General features: G+C 43.1%; 1 protein-coding gene across 1 annotated transcript in view; it reads right to left on the reverse strand.

Moving 5' to 3' along the window:
* Positions 1-174: 174 nt before the first annotated feature.
* Positions 175-20,635, reverse strand: part of abca12 (ATP-binding cassette, sub-family A (ABC1), member 12) — a 51,085-nt gene continuing 30,624 nt past the window's right edge. Inside the window, exons 33-51 of the mRNA XM_047342620.1 lie at positions 19,364-19,453; positions 18,091-18,178; positions 17,813-17,940; positions 17,068-17,155; positions 16,657-16,765; positions 14,830-14,884; positions 12,392-12,569; positions 12,102-12,217; positions 10,165-10,327; positions 9,709-9,962; positions 8,683-8,887; positions 8,325-8,434; positions 7,463-7,613; positions 4,129-4,263; positions 3,417-3,520; positions 2,956-3,048; positions 2,697-2,802; positions 1,442-1,579; positions 175-1,006 (exon numbers count right to left, since the gene is read on the reverse strand). Of these exons, the coding sequence (XP_047198576.1) occupies positions 899-1,006; positions 1,442-1,579; positions 2,697-2,802; positions 2,956-3,048; positions 3,417-3,520; positions 4,129-4,263; positions 7,463-7,613; positions 8,325-8,434; positions 8,683-8,887; positions 9,709-9,962; positions 10,165-10,327; positions 12,102-12,217; positions 12,392-12,569; positions 14,830-14,884; positions 16,657-16,765; positions 17,068-17,155; positions 17,813-17,940; positions 18,091-18,178; positions 19,364-19,453 (2,419 nt within the window). The 3' untranslated portion in view covers positions 175-898. The remainder of the gene's footprint in view (positions 1,007-1,441; positions 1,580-2,696; positions 2,803-2,955; positions 3,049-3,416; positions 3,521-4,128; positions 4,264-7,462; positions 7,614-8,324; positions 8,435-8,682; positions 8,888-9,708; positions 9,963-10,164; positions 10,328-12,101; positions 12,218-12,391; positions 12,570-14,829; positions 14,885-16,656; positions 16,766-17,067; positions 17,156-17,812; positions 17,941-18,090; positions 18,179-19,363; positions 19,454-20,635) is intronic.

Below are 20,635 nucleotides of genomic sequence, written 5' to 3' on the forward strand. Positions count from 1 at the left end.
TAAATACCTGCTTGCAATGTTAAAGAAAGAGGAAATTCCTTGATCTGCCGCATAATCAAATCCTCCCACCAACGTTTAATAAAATTGGTTGAGTAGTTTTAGCGTAATCTTGCTCAAACAAACAAAAAACAGACAGACAAACAGCAACGGAAATCATAACCAATAAGACTGAAATCAGCCATAATGTAAATGTGGTTTATTTCTTGTGTAGCAGCAAAATCAACGATACTCATTCAACATTAAAATCACATGAGGCAAATGAGCAGCTGTAGCATTTGAAAAATAGCTTTATTAGAATTACAAAAACTAGGCTTAATGCATTAAATGCCATAAGTAGGAGAGAGTATATTAAACATTAATTTAATTCATTCTAAAAGTTAGATATGCCCTTAGAGGAAGTGTTAGTGAGTATGGGAAAAGTGCAGAAAAGGATGTTTGTCCAGAGGACTTCATCCAGAAGGCACGATCCCATGTCCCTCAAATGAAAAACAAAACAAAACAGTCACTTGTGAGACTTTTCATGTTTGTTGTGTAATGCATTTGATTTGCTGTGGAGTCATATATAGTAAACAGTGTATCAACCACAGAGAAATAAAATCAATATTCTACATGATTACTTTTATCCTTCATAAATAACATCTGGTGAAATCAAGGTAAAAAAAAACAAGTGATGTCATGTGACCAGTAACACAGGAGAAACACTTCTTCAATGTGTGCATGAATGCAAATGTTCACGTGTTTCTTGATTCTCATTACGGGTCTGATTTGATAAGGTCCCCCTTCATATCTTTAGTCGAGAGAGTGAGTGAGTGAGTGAGAGAGAGAGAGAGAGAGAGAGAGAGAGAGAGAGAGAGAGAGAGAGAGAGAGAGGAGAAGAAGATGGCAGTCAGTCAGTGCTCTATGCATCTACTGCCTCCTTGCAGTCCAGATCATCCCACTCTTCTTCTTCGCTTTGTAAAGGTATGGTCTCCATGCCAATCTTTCCCATGGCGAAGTTGATGAAGACCTGTGGAGATACAGTGACAATGTAAGAGCCATTATTCTCTCTGAGTGCCATACATTTGAGCTAATCTGTTGGACAGTTTCCTCTGCGACCCCCCCCTCTCTTTCTTGTGCCTTTGGTATCTTCCAATCCCAGAGCCCCAAAAGGGCAGAGTGGTTGAAGAATACCGGCTCTGGCTGCATATAAAGCTCACAGATTCTCTCCCCAACTCATATTCCATTTATTTTCCCTGAGGCATACCCTCTGTCAGTTTCCCTCTGCCTCTTTTAAACTTTCCTCTACTCAGCCTTTCACTCTCAGCTTTCTTCTGGCCCTGCCTCACTCCTCTCCTCTCATCTCCTGTCCCTTTTTTCTGTCCCCCGCCGCCATCCACCAGCCCCTACAAAACCTCACACTACTCCTTCTTCTCCTCCTCTGTTTGTGTCCTGTCTTCCTCACCTCATCCAGTGTGGTCTGGCTCACAGAGAAGTGTTTGATCTGCAGAGCATTCTTGTTTGACTCCAGCTGGTCGAAGATGTCAGCCACCCCTCCTGGAGCAACTGGTACGTGGTACTCCACCATGGTGGAGTGCTGGTCCTGTGTGTTGAGAGAGAATGCACAAGTACAGGGTTGAATATTCTTTAAAAACATGAAATATTAGAAAGATATACGCATGTCAGTACATATATACACAAACACAGTATTCAATATGTGTACCTATATGTGACTGGGTTCGGGCAGAGAATACTTATAACACAGCATTATTGCCTGCACCAAGAGGTTAGGTTTTTGTCTGTGTTTGCCTGTAATTTAGCAGGATTACACAAACACTGCAGGACAGATTACCATGAAACTTGGTGGGAGGATGTGGCACGTGTCAGGTTAGAATCCATGAAAACATTTTCAGTTTCTTTTTTTCAGTGCCAGACATTTTTCAGAGAATAATTCATGGATCTTGATGACAAAATTAGTCATGTCTAGGGGACTGCTGAGTGTTTACAATTTGGTTAAGATCAAAATTAAAATATCTGGATCTAGTGAATTTAAACATGGTTTCATGAGGCGATTGTTGGTGCCTGGCAGAGGTGTGAGCTCTCTGAGTCCCTCATATTTCACATAGATTTAAACCTGCTCTACTTAATATTGTCATATTAACAATAGCCTTAAGTTTGAAACCCCAGGTACCCATTCTGTTAAATGTAAAACTAGTGGGCACATTTAATGACTTGGTTTTAAACATGGAGCAGTTAGCAGCTAGAGAGCCAGACGTTTTCTCTACAGAAACACCTTCAAATTAATGATAATTTTACTCCATTTCTGTTCACCTTAACATCATTATAAAATGATAAAAATAATAATTTACATCTTGTTCCACAGCCCCCACAGTAACCCACATAACTGTTAGCATTAAAGCTAGAATCCAGACACCAGCTCATGTAAGGGCACACTAGTGGGAGTTAACAGTGCACCTTCTGTTGATGTTTTACACAAATTAGTCAGACCTATAATAAATGAGAAAAGAACTCCTGGCAACCAAAAGCTTATTTTAGAAGCATTTTCGCTGTAAAATATCATAAGTTAGTTCAAGGCAAGAAAGTGTTTATACAGACTCATACACATCAAATCCCACTAAATGTATTGTTACATTCTACTGCGGTGTCTGCTTGATCTTTCCAAATACTCTCGGCCACGTCGGCCTGCTGACAAAGCTCACCTTGAGGTAAGTGCTGGGGAATCGCCGCTGCATGAAGCCAGTGATTGCCTCCGCGTCGCAGGAGGCCTCGGCCATGTACATCCTCACGGTGAACCCGCTGCCAAACCTGCACAGAGGAGATCGTACGAACAAAGCCCGGTGTTAGAACATGTCTGAGGGGTGGGGTGGAGGCCACAGTGGGGAGAGAAGAGTCGGAGGCGATGCCGGCAGTGTGGAGGGCTGCAATGGCTGGATTGGAGGACGAGCTGGGGTCACTAACCTGTTCTTAATGTGCTGCAGAGAGCCCAGGCATCGGAATTGACCTTTATCCATGATGGCAAGACGGCTGCACAGCGCCTCACACTCCTCCATGCTGAGAGGCGGCAACAAAGACAGAAAGATGAAAGGTCAAAGCAGGACCCGTTGAGCTAATTAGCAATGCTCGCTATCACACATAAATAAATATACATTTAGTCACTATCCACACTGTCATCAACAATATACTGTGGAAAACAAGCCAATTCACTAATGTATTTATCAAATGTTAAAAGATATAATTTTGCAGTTGTATGTGTGATAAACCTCTTCAACACCGAAATTAGCGGGTATATGTGGATTTTTAAACCCTGGTAAACTCGATTGACTAATTTTCCATTTCCAGTAGAAGAGTTTGCATTTCTCCCCCGCCCCCACAATACGCACAATACGGAATGAGAAAAATATGTAGGTGGGTTTTCTAACCTGTGAGAGGTGAGGACCACAGCACATTTTCCTTTCACTTCCTCGGAGATAATTTTCCACAGGTGACGCTTGGTGCGAGGGTCCATGCCAGAGCTTGGCTCATCCTGCCGAGAGACGAGAGACGAGAGGGGGATAGCAGGGTGTGCGAAAAAAGGAAGAGGGGGAGGTTGAAGTCAAGAGCCACAGATCAAGGGGTGAGGAGATGTTAACAGAAGGAGAGAGCGTGTTGCAAACAGTGTGCAGGAAGAGAAGGAAAAACCGAGGACAGGATCAATTTGAGAGTAAAAGAGTAAGAAATGCGTAATTGCAAAATCAGACAGGAGAGGGGAGGCCCAAGGTTACAGATCAAACCCAAATGGGGGAGGAAATAAAGATGATGAGTAGAATGCAGACAGAAAATATTATTAAGAAGAATTTCAAGAAATAAAAAAGGGACAGTAGGAGGAAAGGTAAGAGGAAAAAAATGATTTAATAGACATACAACGTAAAAATGAAGTAGAGTACTATTTGGAAGACTAGGCTTGGGTAAGCCTGAGCAAGCCGACTCATTAACCATCACTATACCATTAACTATATGTCAGTTCTAGTCTGTTATGTCAACGATCCTTTTCGGGAGGAGCAGTTTGGTGCAGTTAGTTTATTATGTGTTGTGTCGTGGCCAGTTAGGCAACTAAATGAGCAGCTCCAGCAGCGGGAACAGACGCTTCCTCACCAGGAGCAGGATCTGCGGGTGTCCGATGAGAGCCAGCGCCGTCGAGAGCTTCCTGCGGGTGCCGCAGCTGTAACTGTCAGTGATGATGTTCCTGTGGTAGCTGAGCTCCAGCCTCTTCAGCAGGTAGTTCACCACCTTCGAGAAATACATTGAGGATGTTGATTATACAGATAATAAACAAAATTAAATTTAAAGAACACAATAGGCAGATGGACCACAGCTTCCAATCAGTGCGGAGTCCTGTTTGAGATAAAAGCCATGCAGTTTGCCTTCTAAAGCAAGACTATGTCATATTTCCTGAGGCCACAACTAGCAAATACAGGATAATGGTGAATACTAAAAGAGTATAACAGATGCACGAGTAGAGGAGTTTCAGAAGTAACACGTGTGATCAGAGGGTAACTTTGAAATGTGTTTTCAAAGCAACACCAGTCATCAAAGAGTTTATTCATTGTAGCCTGAGCAGCCATCTTAAAACACTTCGTTGGATCCTATAAACACAATGAAAGCCCTCTCTGTAGCCTCCATATAAATCTGCTGTTTTACACATGTATGCAAGGATAATATACAAAGACATATGATCTTGTGTCAGCAGCTTTGTCAATAATAATAATAAAACATTTAAAGAAGCACCGTGTAGCTTTTACCGAGCGACAGCGCCCTCTGCAGCCACACATTGATGATTAATTCCGTTGGGCTCCGTGTCAGGGCGATTAAGTGCTTTCCATGCAGAGAAAAAACAAACCCTATCAATCTTTGGCTGTGAAGTCCCTCTCACTGAATTGAAACACAACTGAACAGTGGACATTACCCATGATGCCCTGCTTCCTGAACCAGAAGAGCTGCTGCTGTAACAAATACACCAAACTCTCTTTAAAATTCTCCATATTTCAAAAGTTTCCTTGCTGAATATCAGAGATAAGTGCTGGTTCCTAATGACTTCCAAGTCTTTTTAACTGATCTAGGGTTCCGCTTTACTATTGCACTCGCTGCACCTGAAGCTGCGACTGTATCAGACTGTATCAGACTGTATTAGACTTTTTCACAGGAGATCGTACCCACTCACCAAAGTTACAGGCGATAAGGGAATGAAAGTAGAACCATTCTCCTTATTCCAAGTCAGTGTATCATCAATCTAATTTTGAAGCTGCTAAAAAGTTTCAGAATGTTGCTTTGATACAATAACATAATAAAAGGTAATAACATCTGCCTCTTCTTTTTCCTGAGAGTATATGTATTTCTGTAGAAAGCCAAAGGAAAACACCACCCAGTTATTGTGCTGCAAACTGATAATCAGCGTAGATGTGCAATGGATTTACTGTCATCTACAGCCCGTCAATAGGTCTAATGATTGCTCTGCATGGCTGAATGCTGCTCCCTGTAGTTTCATGAGCACGCGGAGGATGTCGAGCACTCATTTGTGACTCCGGCAGCTCTAAACAACACCGGATTGTCACAGGAAGTTGATTATCCATTCCTTTAATCCATCAACTGGGGGTCCTCTCTCTGGAGGACGAGGCCAATATCCCACTCCACACACGATCCAGACACTGATCACAGCAGGAAAAGCTGGATTTACAGAAATCTTTCTTTTTCTGAGGGTGCCCTCCCCACTCCTTAGTGACTACTTGATCTCCAGGCTAATTTTTGTTGTTGCCTCTTCAGATTCTGTCCAGTACAGCGGCACAGAAAATAACTGAGGTATCTATCAGTCTCACTCCCATGCATTTTTAATGTTGTTTGTCCAGCAATGATGACTTTACTCTGCGACTTTATCTAAACTCCATCCTGTCCCGAGGCTGCAAACTTTAGAGAATGACGCAGCGTAATGTGGTGCTGGGTCAGTTTATCCTGTGTGTTAGACCACATTTTAAAGTGAGAGAAAGGAAAAGAACCTCAAAGGCCCACAACCATTTCAGTCACTTAAAAATCTCTATGCTCGCCTATTAATCACATGAAATACTGGGCAGCAAATACCAGCTCATTTTCCAATAGCTTGAGGTGATTTCCCATCGGTGAGCTTAAGCCGATTTCCCCATCAGCTGGCAAGTTTGGAAACCGGATCAATGAAGCGAGCCAATGCAATGGATCGCTTAGCTCGCTTTGATTCTTTGCTTTCTCGCTCCTGGAGGATTTGCCTATAGTGTTGATTTTTTTGTATGATTCTGAGTTCAGCTTCCAGGTTATTGGGGCACTGAGGCGGATTTCAGATGCTGTACACAAACAAACAGCAGCAGCAGCAGCAGCAGCTACATTTGAACGATAAGCACTGGAAGCATAGCATAGTCCCGACTGGTTTGGATCAAAATGTTCTCTCATAAAAGCCCCTTTCTATCACCTTTGATGTAACAGCTCATTAAGCCAGACAAAACCATGTCAATACGAAATGACCCCATTAAGGCTCGTCTCATTATCCACAGCTAGGGGACTGTCAGTGGGAGACAACATAAGAGGAGCGCTATATATAACCTCATCTTTGTGAATTAGCCCAACACCCATACTGTGACCATTATAACCATTGTTGGCATTTCCCTGACCAGAGGAGGAGGAGGAGTAACAATAGCGACGACAATGATTAGAACCAGCAGGAACCATTTCTGTGCCTCGCTCGTCTCGGGTAAGTACGTGTGTACATGTGCACATATTTGCAAATGTGTGCGCGCACTCCTGCTTCTAACATGACCGTGGCTGTCAGAGACAATCAATATTTTTTGTGCTTCTGCATCTATGCGGAGATAAAAAAACACAATAGTCAAACTCTCCCTGCATGCAATTTAGATTTGATGTGTTTTCTGCACATTCCCATCCACCTCAGAGCTGTTTCTTTCCTTCTCTTTCTTTTGTATAAAAATATCAAGATGGAAAATCTGAAATCACAACATCTTTTCAATGGTTGCAGTTCAGATTCCCTTCATGTCACCAGCGGCAGCAGCAGCAGCGGCAGTGACAGGCAGGCACCAGAAACAAGATTGATTAGTTCTCAGAGAGATAAATGGGAAGAATGAGCATAAAGTGACATGTCGAATGAGATGCTCTCATCATCAAAGTATCGTTTAAATGCAAATTTGTCTGCACTGAAGCGTACAGCAATGGCTTAATTCTTAAGGTTGGATTGCGCGAGCTGACAACAACAGCTTCTCCATTTTGCCCCTGATAGTGCAGATTCCAGCACACATCACTCGACACTTCACACCCTCTGATTCGGCACGCACGGAAGTATCAGCAGTTGGAAATGGATGTTTTTTGAATTTATATCTGATAATGTGTCATTTTGCACATGTAGCTTCGAGCTGAAGCTTTGAATGGCAGCACAGAATCTGCAGCATCTCCTCACCCCTTCTCTGTCCCTCTTCGGGATGCCTCGGATGCGAGCGTAGAAGTTCAGGTGCTCTTCTCCTGTGAGCAGACCGTCCAGAGCGTCCTCCTGGGGACAGTAGCCGATGTTAATTCCCTTGCTACGGCACTCCATGATGTCGACCAACCGCCTGGGGGAAAAAAACAAACACAGATTAAGACAGACTCTCTTGTGGCATCCACCACTGGGACCTGTTGTCTCTAGTGGGCCAATGTTTGGAATACCCACCAATGTGGCCTAACAGCGGAGCAAGAACGGGGAGCAAGGCTCTTTATACTTCGGATTCAGGGATAAGATACAGCTGCATCGTGGTAGCTGCATCGTGGTAAATGTTCAAATTTGGTCTGATGCAAAGCAATAACACCCCTCATTTGTGGATATTTGTGTTACACAAATTGAATCTCGCCCAGATTCATTAGGCAACGCAGCCTGGGCACCTGTAAGGATTAAATCTAAATGATGGTTTTGCCTCTGTCTCGTCCTCCATAGTGATTCTCACAGTTCATCTTTAGGTTGCAGGAATATGCCTCAAGTGTTTTTCAGACTGTATATCTATATATACTGTATTTAATATTTTATAATGACCTAACACCTCTATGTTTTCAGTGTGCAGACGTGGTCTAGTGAAACTAACCAGCGCAGTTTCAGTCTATATGTGCATCAGTTCATCCTGGAGTCCAAGTGACAACTGGTCAAAATGTAATTCCCTAAAGGTATCAATGTACCAATGACGGACAACCCAAAAAACATGTCTCTGTCCACTGGCTGTCAAAGACACAAAGATCAAATAATAACATGCTTTTCTGTCACATATGAACTACTGAATGAATGTGCATCTTACCCATCCAAGTCCCTGATCTGTGCTGTGCCATCAGAGGGGCTAACATCTCCAGTCAGCATCTTGAAGGTGGTGGTTTTTCCTGCTCCGTTCACTCCCAGCAGACCAAAGCACTGTAAACAATCACTCACTTCTTAGTAACCGGGAAGCACGCGACGTTTATAAAGAACCATGATACACTGATCAGCTTCATGTCATTATAAAACTGGCTTTATGGATAAATGGATCAATGAAGGATTCATGGGTTATAACAGAGTCATGCTGTTGTCCCAAGAGCCAGATGAGTCATTAATTATACAACGGCCCCTTTTGTTATCCAACTGCCTTGTTAGTAGTTTATAATCCCGCTCCTCAGGCTCACCTCTCCTGCAGGGATTCCCACAGAGAGCCTCTTGACAGCAGGGACCTTCCTCTTAAAGTGTTGATAGATCTTGGTGAGCTGGTCGACCTGCAGTATGTCCGTGTTGGCTGCTCCGCTGGACACCCGTAGGTTCTCTGCTGCCACGTCCTCATCCTCGTCCTCACAAGCCACCTGTGGCACCGTCTTTCGGCCACAAATAAAATGCCTGCAAAAGAGGGAAGAGTAAGAGGTGTTTAAATTAATGGGAATAACTGGCAGAGACTCAGAAAACGCCACGTTATGTAGCAGTAGCAGTTCAGGCTTTAGTGATATATTTGGGGCACAGAGAAAGAATTTGGTTATTTATCTTTTATCATTTTGAACTTAAAGCAATTTAACTTTTCCTTAATTACTTAAAGTGGTTCTGATGCATATTCAATTCCTCATTTGCATATTCTCAGCATTTATATCTCACATTCCTATTCTGGGCTGCAAGAGAGTCAGTTTTCACATTCTGTACCGTTCGGCACATGCACTTTATTGTCAATGCACTCACAAAGCTGGATGTGTATGGGTTTTTCCTTACTTTTTTTATTCAAGAGTTCGGTCTATTAGTTTGAGGACTATTGGTTTCACCGTGACTTATTGGTTTCACATTAAATGCTTTCTCTCAAAAACCTGCGCTTGCACTCACACAAATATACACTTGTTTACATTTTTTACATGTTTGTTCTCAGATTGCTCCTCTGCTCTTGGGTTTTTCTCTTCTGAGTTTGGATTTTTTGCCAAATACCCCAACCTAAAGAATGCCGTGAGTGTGAGTAAAAGGAGTTGAAGCTGGAGCTCAGGAAATCCAAGCACAAGCAGGGTGCAGGAGTGCGAGCGTAGGGTTTGGAGTAGGAGCATAACAAAATCTAAACGTAAAATCCTCTAAGGTACTGCTCTCAAACTGAAAGAATAAAGATAAAGATAAACCCCAAAGATTTGTAAGCGGTAGTTTGTGATCATTTTCTGGCCTCAGACGTCTCTGGCATCAGTTTTCCTTACCAGACTTTTCGCAGAAGGAACTTGTTGAGCAGGAGACGCAGCGTGAAGAAGACCACGCCTTGGATGAAGGAGGAGATGAACATCCAGCCCAGGGCATCTGTGGAGAACGGGTTCTGATAGGCGTCGATGCCGTAGCCGCTGAGGATCTGGACCTCTATGTTTTTCCTCGCCAGATACATCAGCCCGTTCCCAAAGTTAAACTGGGGGAAGATGAGGAAGGCGTAGCTCAGCCTTTCGAAGATAATCTTGACGAGCTGCAGGGGGAGAAGTTAGAAGAGGCAGAGAATATGTTAATCCTTACTTTTTCCTGCCATTGGACATGAGATACATTTGTCCTTCCCACTCCTCTGCAACTCAATATCACCAGAGCTACAAGGCTGAATTCATCAGTTAATGAACAGTCACACATTTAACTTCAGGGCTATTTAGTTCCGAACAAAGTGTATCTTGACTGACCTCAGCGTTGCGCATAGAAATTTGGCCAAGGAAGTAGAGAACGGAGGTGGACATGATGGTGTTGACACTGATGAAGAGGTTGATGCACACGTAAGTGATGAAGGCCATCTCTGCATCCTTGAAGACACTTGACAACAGATACATCCAGGGGAAGGTGGAAAACCTGAGGAATTTGAAACGTAACATAGAGTGAAAACATGCAGCCACACATGCACCTTAAAAACATGGATACGGAGAGTTTGTACTTGTCCTTCTCACAAACGCACCCCCTAAAATCACAGGACTTTGCATGTCCAAGTGAAGAGGTTCAGGAAAAATTCAGAAGCTGTGAGGTGGAAATAGGAATCAAAGAATAGCAGCAGAAGAAGGACACCACACCATGACAAGGGTAAACATTCAGTCATGACGCCAAAGGAGAGGAAGATAAATTACATCTCCTCTTATTCCCCTGCGAGCAGAACATCCTTTTCCTTCAATTTTTTTTTTTACTCTCTTTTCTTCTCTGTTCTTTTGATTGAGGTGTCTGGGTCAGCCAGAGAGAGGAGGGAAGAGAAGTGATGAAAAACTAAAAGAAGTGGGGTTTTCCGAAAAAGAAAGCAACAGACACAAACAGATAGAGCCAGACAGAGACAAAGCATCTGCGTAGCACCCAGCACCACCCAAGAAAAGGTGCTTGGTAGGCAGACTGTGGGTGCCAAGCCATGACAGGGAACAGAAGCAAGGGAGGCTGCACACCAGACCAGGTGGGTGCAGCCTGACAGATGGAGCGCTGTGATTACTCATTGCTTGGGAGGGAGACATCTGTCTGATAAATGAGGAGCAGAGCGCTGACTTGGAGCCCGAAGATTTCCGGGCTCAAGAAGAGGATCACGACGGCAACGGGAGGATTCTAAACCTCTGCTGCAGCTGGGAGATGATGAAAATCACCCCGGTGATCCAGATGCTGGAATCATCGCACATCATCGGTTCGACAACTTCCCAGGATCTACATCTCACGGTTCGATTGATTTTAAATCCTTGTGGTTAATTAGTCTCTATCTCGCACCGAGTCTCACAATTATTGCTACAAGTCCTGTTGCTTCCTGATCCCCCCCCCGCCCTCTCTCTCTCTCTCTAGCGTTTTTGGCTTGAATCGGATAAACACCTTGGCAATGATTTTTCTAGCAATCTTTCAGTCCTTCTACCATCTGTCTTTGCAGGAAAAACAGCAGCGTCGTCCTGGCCCCCCTGCTGTGGATCCAACCTGGCGGTGCACAAAGTAGCACTTGCGGTAGAGGCCAGAAAGTACAAGGGAAAGTGTGATTTGTTCAAACAAATGAGTTTGATCAAGAAACACATGATCAGTTCGACTGAGGTCAGATGACTGAGGCAATCTGTCAGATTGTTGCCATTCAAATTCCTCGGATGCTGGATATATGATGAGTCTTGCAGCAGAATAAAACACTGTAAGCTGTAAGCTAAAGATTGTTCTTTGCTAAATGGAGCTCAGGATGCATTGAGGACGCATTACGTTCAGACCTGTACTAAATGCTGACCACTTGTGTTGAGATCAGCACGGATGTTAATACCAGGTCTTCAAAACTTGCACCAAACATAAAGATTGAGAATAAACCTTCAGATTCACTGCACGTAGTTATATTGTAGGGAATATTACAAGCATTAACACACACTTACAGTTTTACCTCCACATAGAGAGGAAGCAAAACCGACCAACCTGCTTGTTTTCAACCTGTATGACTGTGCCACTGTTGATTTTGATTCCCAGTTATCTGAGCTGCCTCGTTGTAAAAAAAGTTTAAGGTGCAGTTTTCCTTTAAAAATCTAGGGAAGAAAATATTTGACGGCCCGACTGTCATGAAGCAGCGCAGGCCAGAAGACAAGTCAAAATAGTGCTCTCAGTAGGTTACAGTAAATCAACATCCTCTCTATTTACTGACCCAAAGAGCACCAGGAGGAGGGTGACGGCACCCAGGTTCTGCCGATCTGTGAACGCTGGGACCTGGAAGGCTGCGATCACACAGATGGTCAAAGTCACGGGGATCATATAGATGACCTGTCGAAGAAAAGAGAGACACGATATAACAACAGAAAGGCGCATCATCATATCATTTAATTGAATGAATCTATTAAAAAGAAGAGATGTTATGAGCACATAATGCACAGTCTAACCACATTGAACCAGGTTAGCGAGGTGTTAGTCTGCAGTTTGGCGATAAGTAGATGTTACCATGTCATAGAGGAAGTTCACAGCCCAGTAGAAGGGCTCGCTGATGCCGGCGATGTGCTGCAGCCTCTTGGAGCCGCTGTGGTGCTCGTGGACTTCGTAGATGGCGAAACTGGCCGTCATGATTGAGTAACCAGTCAGCACGCACACAGCCACAAGGATCTGGAGCATCCCCTGAACACTGTGAGGAACAAAGCAGGATCGTTCGAAAAATAACAATGACAACACTAATTAATTATCAGGCGTCCGTAATTAGTGTGTTATCTTTCGTCTGCATTGACTGGATTCAAGTTAGTTGTTACTTTTCTTACTATAGGAAAGGCTACAGTTGCTACATCCAAGGATAAGTGTGCGAATCAATACACTCGGCTCTGCTGATTCACTGTGAATGAGGCAACCCTGTAGTAATTCTTCCCAGAGAACAATGGCCCATTTCAAAGTCCTCCTACAAACCATCATATCGTCGCCTGCTGGGACCTGACTCATTTGAACCATTGAAGTGGCTCACAATAAACTGAATGCCATTAATAACAAACGGCTGCGTTAAAAGAGATGCTTGTGCCTCACCTCTGACAAGATAATAGCTGCGAAACAAACAGATGGCTTCGAGTCGAACACGACTTCGCCGCCGCCGCCGCTGCATCGTCAGTATGCACAGTGGCACCGCTGCGAGGCACAATAATCCTTCTGATTCCTGCCTAGGTGTTTGGATAGAGCCTGATCTGCAGACGAGACCCCAGACAGCAAGCTGAGGCTTTGATCCGTCAGTTAGTCTTAAACCTGGTGGGCTCATTCAAACTGTCTTAGAGCAACAAGGGGTCGTTTTTATAATCTTAAAATAACAGCTTCAAAATAATTTTGATGGGACAAACTTATAATAGGGGAGAATGTCTGTCTTTGCCACAGCGCTCCCTGGTTGCCTGGAGCAACACTATGTAACAGTGCTGTACCTTGCTGGAACAATACGGCATACGTCAAACACCAGCAACTACACTTCGAGCCAGCTCCTAGCTATGAGACAATTAGCTCGCCATTCTCAGTGTGGACATCGCGGCAGGCCAACCGCAGAGGACAAGTGGAAGAAAATGAAGAAGAGTAAAAGAGAAAGGGACAGAAAAGAGAAACTGAACAAGAGAGAATATCGAAGCATATTTCATTAGAGCTACAAGAGGCCAAAGGATGCAAATTTGCAAACGTTAGTGGTTGTTTGGCTTCTCAGGCTGTCGGTTTCTTCTCCGTCAGCTTGACAACAAAGTCACGTGTGCACAGCCGTGTGCATGGGGGAGGCTCAGACTGCGACTCATATTTACGACAGTTAATTTCACATCCCACCTGTAGGGGCAGCTCAAGCATTGACGCGAGCAAATCTTGAATTGTGTCGCTAACCCCTAATGCGACTTGTTCATCTCTCATGCTCTCTTTCCTACCCTGTATGCAGCTGTGGTACTTCTACCTCCATCCAACAAAAAAAAATAAGCTGCAAGAGGCTAAATAAAGGTTGGATGAAGATGAGGCAGAGCTGAGTGAACGAATGAGACAGAGAGAGAATAGCAGACAGGAAGATGTGGTGGGCATTTTGGGGGCAGCACTAACTACAGAGGATATCCAGCAGCTACTGAGCAGGCTTGTTATCGGTATGGCCGAGCCAGCCTTGGAATTTTTCCCATGGGGCACAGCTATACCGCACTGAGAATCAAGACATTTGGAGTAATAAGCCTGCTGTATCTTTAACACAGCTTCGTCCAAATCAATACATCCAGCGAGGAAGCAGAATCACCCAGGATGGAGGGGTAATTGTGCACTTGCAGCCGCTGCAGCACCGTAGCGGGCAAAAATAAATAAATAAAAAATGCTATGCAGAGAAATAAATGTGGAGTATGTGGAGGAAGTGGAGGCCAGTAAACACTGAAATGGCCAGCGAGATTGTTAGTGCTAATAAGGCTCTGGAGAGGCGCGACCTTCTCCGGGCCACAGCCACTTTTTGGAGTGATTTATTTAATTTGGTCCACTGGAACACACGCTTGCAAACATGCATATACGAGCGCATACAGAGCCGCGCGCTTCCTGCAGACTGGATCTTGAGAGTTTTAAATAAGCTCATTTTGGGAAGGGGGTTAGAATCAATTCACCTCTGTGCCACCTTCAGGGTAAACAGTCATTATATCGGGGCTCTGATCAATAGTGCATGCCCAGGGAAATCCATTTGGAAAATCAAATGTGGGTAAATACTGCTGTCGTGTGCCTCCCTGACTCCACCCTGACTTTAATGTCCTGAATTGAAATAATAACTTATTATCAGACGCTGCCAAAAGCCAATAATAGTCATGATTATGTGACTAATTGTGAAATATTTGTGAATGCTAATTAGGATTTCTTTTCTTTTTTGCAAGAGCAGTGATTGTTAAAGTAGCAGGAAGATGCATTTTAAGTGTGGTCCTTACATTGCGTCTTCATCATCCGCCCGACCGAAATACGGGTGACTGGAAACTGAAATGGCTGCAATAGAACAAAAGAAAAACAGAACATTATGATAGTGATAGAAAAAAAAAGCGACAGCATACAGGCAATTTTTCAGCACATGAACCAAATGAGCAATGATATTCTCTTAGCCTCCACGGGACACAGTCGGTTGAAAAATATAGTGCGAGATGATTTCATTTGCCAGTGCACACAGAGGAAATTGAATTTTCTTTATCATTTTTTTCAGGGTCTTCTAGATGCTTACAGACGTGAACTGCTCCCCCTACATGTCTCCGCGCACACTTCCTGATAAAGGAGAGTGTGAGTTCACAGAGAGTACAGCAGCCCCAGAGAAAGGCTGCAGGTTCAGTGCTTCGCTGAAAGACACTTTGACGTCGACTAATCAGAATGGATGGATGGATAATCTGCTTTGTATGACAAGTATATTCACTTTGTGCTGGTTTATTTATGAATCAATACAAATTTTAAGGTCTGAAAAATGTCAAAATAAAAAAAACATTACAATTTCTTAGAGGCCCGAAGGATGTAAGGTCTGAATTGTTAATCTTGTCTCGTCTGCAGTCAAAAACCCAGAGTTATTATTTATGCGATCATAGACTGCAAAGGGAAACCGCAAAATGAAATGAACGATGAATTGATTGTGAAAGCAGATTTTCTTTTTTTTCTTCCACTGATTGAAAAATTGATTAATGACAGAAAAAAAATGGGTCATACAATTTTTTTTGCTCTCACAGCCTCGAGCTCCGGCTGTTTTCCTTTACTTTTAAAAGCAGAAAGTCAGGGATTCATTTTATTCACATTCTAGAAAGGTGGTTTATTAACCAGCTGAGTAACTCTTTGTTTTCTCCGAGGTGTGAGGCAGACAGACTTTAAATTCTCCGAGAGTGCCGTTAAAAAAACATTGCGATGGCGACCTCTGCAGGGTCTCAGCCCAGCGCGGACACTACAGAGGGGTTTAGGGCTTCACATCTGACAGAGAAATGATCACCTTGAAAAGTAATCTCCCTGAATCTCCACCCCTGACACCCACCGACACAACTGGGAGTTTGCAGGTAACATTTAAATGATTACACTCTCCCCTCAAGCACTTTTATCGTCTATGGGGGGAAGAAATGTGTCTGTGCATGTAGCCCTGTGCAGGCACTGTGTGGTTTTTTTATGAGTGTGTGTGTGTGTGTGTGTGTGTGTGTGTGTGGGTGTGTGTTCGTGTTTGTGTACGACTGCCTGTAGGCAGATGGTCGGGGCGATGCTCGGAGCTGAAACAGTGCTGAAAACGTGGGCCAGACTCGATCTCTTTAGCATAGCTCCCCAGTGAGCTGCGTTCATCAGTATTCACCATGTATAGTGATGTGAGTCGAAAGGATACACAGCACCCCCTGGCTTTAATCCAGTGAAATGAACCGTGAGTAAACACATTGCTTTTATGTTACTTAGCATAGAAAGTAAATGCATGGGGTGTAACACTAATGTGCATGGTGGGTTTTTTTTTCAAAAACCTTTTACTCAGCTGATCTTCAGCAATTACCAGGGAGTGTCTGCATGAACACAACTTAATCCCACTAAGAATAACATGTATTGATTTCTGAATTCACTAAAACGAGCAAAAAAGAGAAAACAGCAACAAATGCATATTGCAATATCGAAAAAATGACATGACATTGATCTTTACTGTCACTGCCTTCATATGTTTAGTCCTTAATAAATTAAACTCAAATCTCACATTGTGCCCTTTCCCTGTGATTGAAGTATTGAGTTTATAACGCTGTAACACACATTTGCTGGCTCACCGTATTTACGCGGATCCTTGTCTGCTGGAAGATTGGAGCGAAGGATGAGGTTGCTGAGGCTGTTTAAGTATGCTGGCATTGTGTGGTGGCCCTCGGGGTTGAACCAGACCTACACAAACACACACAAACACAGAAGCATCCCTCACATTGCTGCGTATCTGGGTGTGCGGGTCGATCACGTCGCCACAAAATGCAGATGTCATCATCTGAGGAAACGTACACACTGACACAGTGGCACAGTTGCTGCAGTAAAAGATATTTACGATGACAATGATGGTGCAACAATAGAGCTCCGCCCGTGAGCCTTGATGTAGTAGTTAAATAACTTCAGTCAGGATGTCATGTTTTAGCATTCAGTAGCTCACGAGTGCAACAATTAAAGTGATAATGAGATGGGAGAGAGAGTTTCACCTTAGACAGAGTGCGATTTTTGGGCACCGCTCGAAGGTCCATTTGTAAGTCGGTAGGAAGCTGCATCCCAAAATCGAATCCACCGTACCTGAGAATAAAAAGCAGATTGGACATATCGATCAAAACACAGAGTGAAGACAAGAGTGTTGCTGAGAAATTAGATGTGACACCCTGCGTTTTTTGCTTGTTTGTTTTTCTTTGATTCACCGACAACGTGCAGCTGCAGGCGAGAAGCACTTTGGGAAAAAACCCACGCATTCAAGGCATGAGTAACACAATCAATAACACAACTTATTGGAGACATCTGTTTGTATCAAGCTGAGTAGAAATCTCAGGTTTTAAGGCTCAAATTATATTATTTGCAATCAACGGCCAAAAGATTTCAGCACATTCAACGGCAGTGTTTTCTTACAAGTGCACGGAACAACATCATATGTTATATGTTAAAAAAGGGAGTCAGAGTAAAATCAACATTTAGGCGGATGTATAAAGAAGGTTTTTAAAGATTCTCAGGTGACTGACAAATATCATTTGAAAGACTACAAGGAAAACAAAACTAAGAATCACTGCATTTTTCATTTGGCTCAATGGTTAATTACTTAATTAATGATCTAATCTCAGATAATCCAAACGATGTAATTAATATGAAGTGTAATTCTAAAATAGGACATAAGAGTGACAGTGACAGCTTCATACGACTGTAAATGGTCAAATTCTCCATGTGGTTCCATTCGGTGTCATTCACCTGTTCCTGATGAAGTCATTGGCTGTGGCCACCAGGTAGTTCTCCAAGTTGATGCCACTGAGGTTATAAACAACCTGAGATGAAGGGATGATCTCATGTGGCGGCTGATAGTTGTCCTCAGCACAAACCTGCAGGGGGTGGAAAAGACAAAAGCTTCACACTTGTCCTTTTAAATAAAATAAAAAAATCATGAGTAGGGACACACACAATCACTTAGTCACACACACACACAAACACACACACACACACACACACTGTTCTCGATGACCCAGTCTCACCTGCTCCTGTCTGGTGCATTTACAGATACTAAATCCTTTAGAGCTGTTCCCTCTGGAACTCCACTTGTGCGTGTTCCGGGCGCAGACCCTTCAAAGAGAAACATTCACAAAGTGAGCTGCCAGCAGTTTGTGATAATGCCACAGGCCTTGTCCCCAGACACACGCGACAACACATCTTGAAACTGAGTTGATGACGGCCTATATCCTGTGTACTCATCGCAGCAGAAAGAAAGGAAAGGGCCAAACCTGTAGGCGTGCTCAGAGGAAAATATGAGTGAAAGTTGAGGACATCAGACGATCAATTGTGGTTTAGAAAAACAATAATATGTGTTTTACCTCCTCTCTGTGGATTAGCATTATATCAATATATACTGAACTTTGTTATGCTGCTGCTATTGTAATATATTCCACAAAATATTATTATTCTGTTGCCCAGCCCACTCATAGAGCAAACTTGCACGGTGTTTGTGAGATCAGGGTCCAAATATTCCATTTTGGTTCAAAACTATTTTCAAAGCCGTTAAACACGAGCTGTGATATCATATTGTGTGAAATTTGAGCTTGTGTGGTTTGATGCTAAACTCCCCCGCACAGTTTGTTTTCTGCCAAATGTTTTCAGGGACACTTGGTGCAGATCAAACAACAAAAACACTTGTAGCAATACACATCTTTGACACTTAAATGCGAGAGAGCCTCCTGTATGTTCCACTGAACAATGTAGATGCGTCACACGCTGTGATTACAGGTCGTCAAGAGAACAACACGCAGGCTCTTTTCGCACACACACGACTTTTTGTCTTTTTGGCAGAGAATTTTAAAATGCCTCTGAGGTTGGGTTTGAGTGCCAGCATTGATTTGAGTGCCTGTAAGGGGGGGGGAGTCTGCCCTATAAACACTGGGTGTTTATGGAATACTAATGACGCTCTCATGTCGTCCTGCTGCAGCCGCTCAGTCACATACGAACGTGCCCCGAGCTGAGCTGGAAAATATAAGGGGGGGAGCAACATGTGTGAGAGAGAGAGAGAGAGAGAGAGAGAGAGAGAGAGAGAGAGAGAGAGAGAGAGAGAGGGCAGCGGGAGTGAGAGGGAGACAGACTAGTAAAATGAAACGGGGTGAGAGAGGCGGCACGAAGAGAATGACAATGAGTGAAATGTGAAAACACTGCATGGTGGAACCGAGACCGAGCGCACGATCACGAGGTATTTCTGAAAAATCTATCACTTTCAGGGTGAACTAAAAAAAAACAGCTGGCATTTGCAAAGTGATTACGTACGGGTTATCCTGCTCGTCGAGGCAGGCGTTATCCATCCCAGGGAATGACATCATGGAGTCCACCAGGTTCCCGGAGCTGGGATTTTGGTTTCTGTGGAGACAGAAGAAAAAAAAGACATTTCAAAATAATAAATAAAATAAATTGTTTCTCGAGGCTCAAACTCAGCATGAGGAGAGTGGAGAGATGAAAAACACAGAATCTTTACTCAAGGATAAGCACAGACACTTGTGTTTAAATGACTCATGTATTAGTAAAATTACCGATTCAGCCTCTTTACTCACGTAAGAGTATATAAGGTAAATATAAAAGTAAAAGGTTCCCCTCTGAACTCAATCTCTACCGGCTGTATCTGTGCAAAGCAAAACTGAGACTCATGTCACATTAATATAGATCGAAAACTATTCAAATTAAACCACTCTTACTTCAAATTAAAAAACAAAACATCTCCTGAAAACAGGGGTTAAAGCAGGAAAGGAGAAAATGTGTAAAATGTATTGACAGGGATGGGGAATGTTGTGTTGCTCTGCTCTGTCGTGGACGTTGTCAACATTATCAGTTCACATTGGCTGATTCTTCACTTTCTTCCATGTCCTTGTCACAGACAGGTGCTCTGTGCCTCTTCTCCGCGGCTGTCTCCCTCTCTTGTCTGATTTGTCCTGATGCGTCCTTTACGTCGCCTAACGTTTGATGTGTGAGAAGAGATACACGACGAGGAGTCGTCTTTTCTGACTTATTGTCCCGTCTGTTTAAGTTAAGATCTGTCTTGATGTTGGGAAGGCCGCGCTCAATGATGCAAAATAAAAGTGACAAAATGGGTAAGTCCCCTCAAATGCATTAAAAAGAAAGTAACAAACAAAATGTCAGGAGTAGAAAGTCCAGATATTTGTGTTAACACGTAGGAAGTAAAAGTCGTCAGGAACACAAATACTCAACTAAAGTACAGATACCTATAATAATAATAACAATAATAACATTAATTAAATTTTAAGCGCTAAATCATAACATATTAAGGTTGAGCCCTTAAAAATTATAGGAATTCTCATTTAATCCACAAAATCTCTGCAATCTACTTAATGGTTTATTTTATATTATTACTGATTTATTCAAACTACTCTTGGTAGCTATGGTTTTATAAAGTAGAGTTGAAACTTTGAATTTATCAAGGATTTTCTCTGTAGAGTTCTGGCCTAAGAGCAGTTTACGAGCTCACAACATTGTCAATAACACGTCCGTGGGGGGGTCATCAGTGATTCTTCTCCAACGCCCTGGTGC

The sequence above is a fragment of the Hippoglossus stenolepis genome, chromosome 13, assembly GCF_022539355.2.
Source record: "Hippoglossus stenolepis isolate QCI-W04-F060 chromosome 13, HSTE1.2, whole genome shotgun sequence".
In the NCBI taxonomy this organism is placed as follows: domain Eukaryota; kingdom Metazoa; phylum Chordata; class Actinopteri; order Pleuronectiformes; family Pleuronectidae; genus Hippoglossus; species Hippoglossus stenolepis.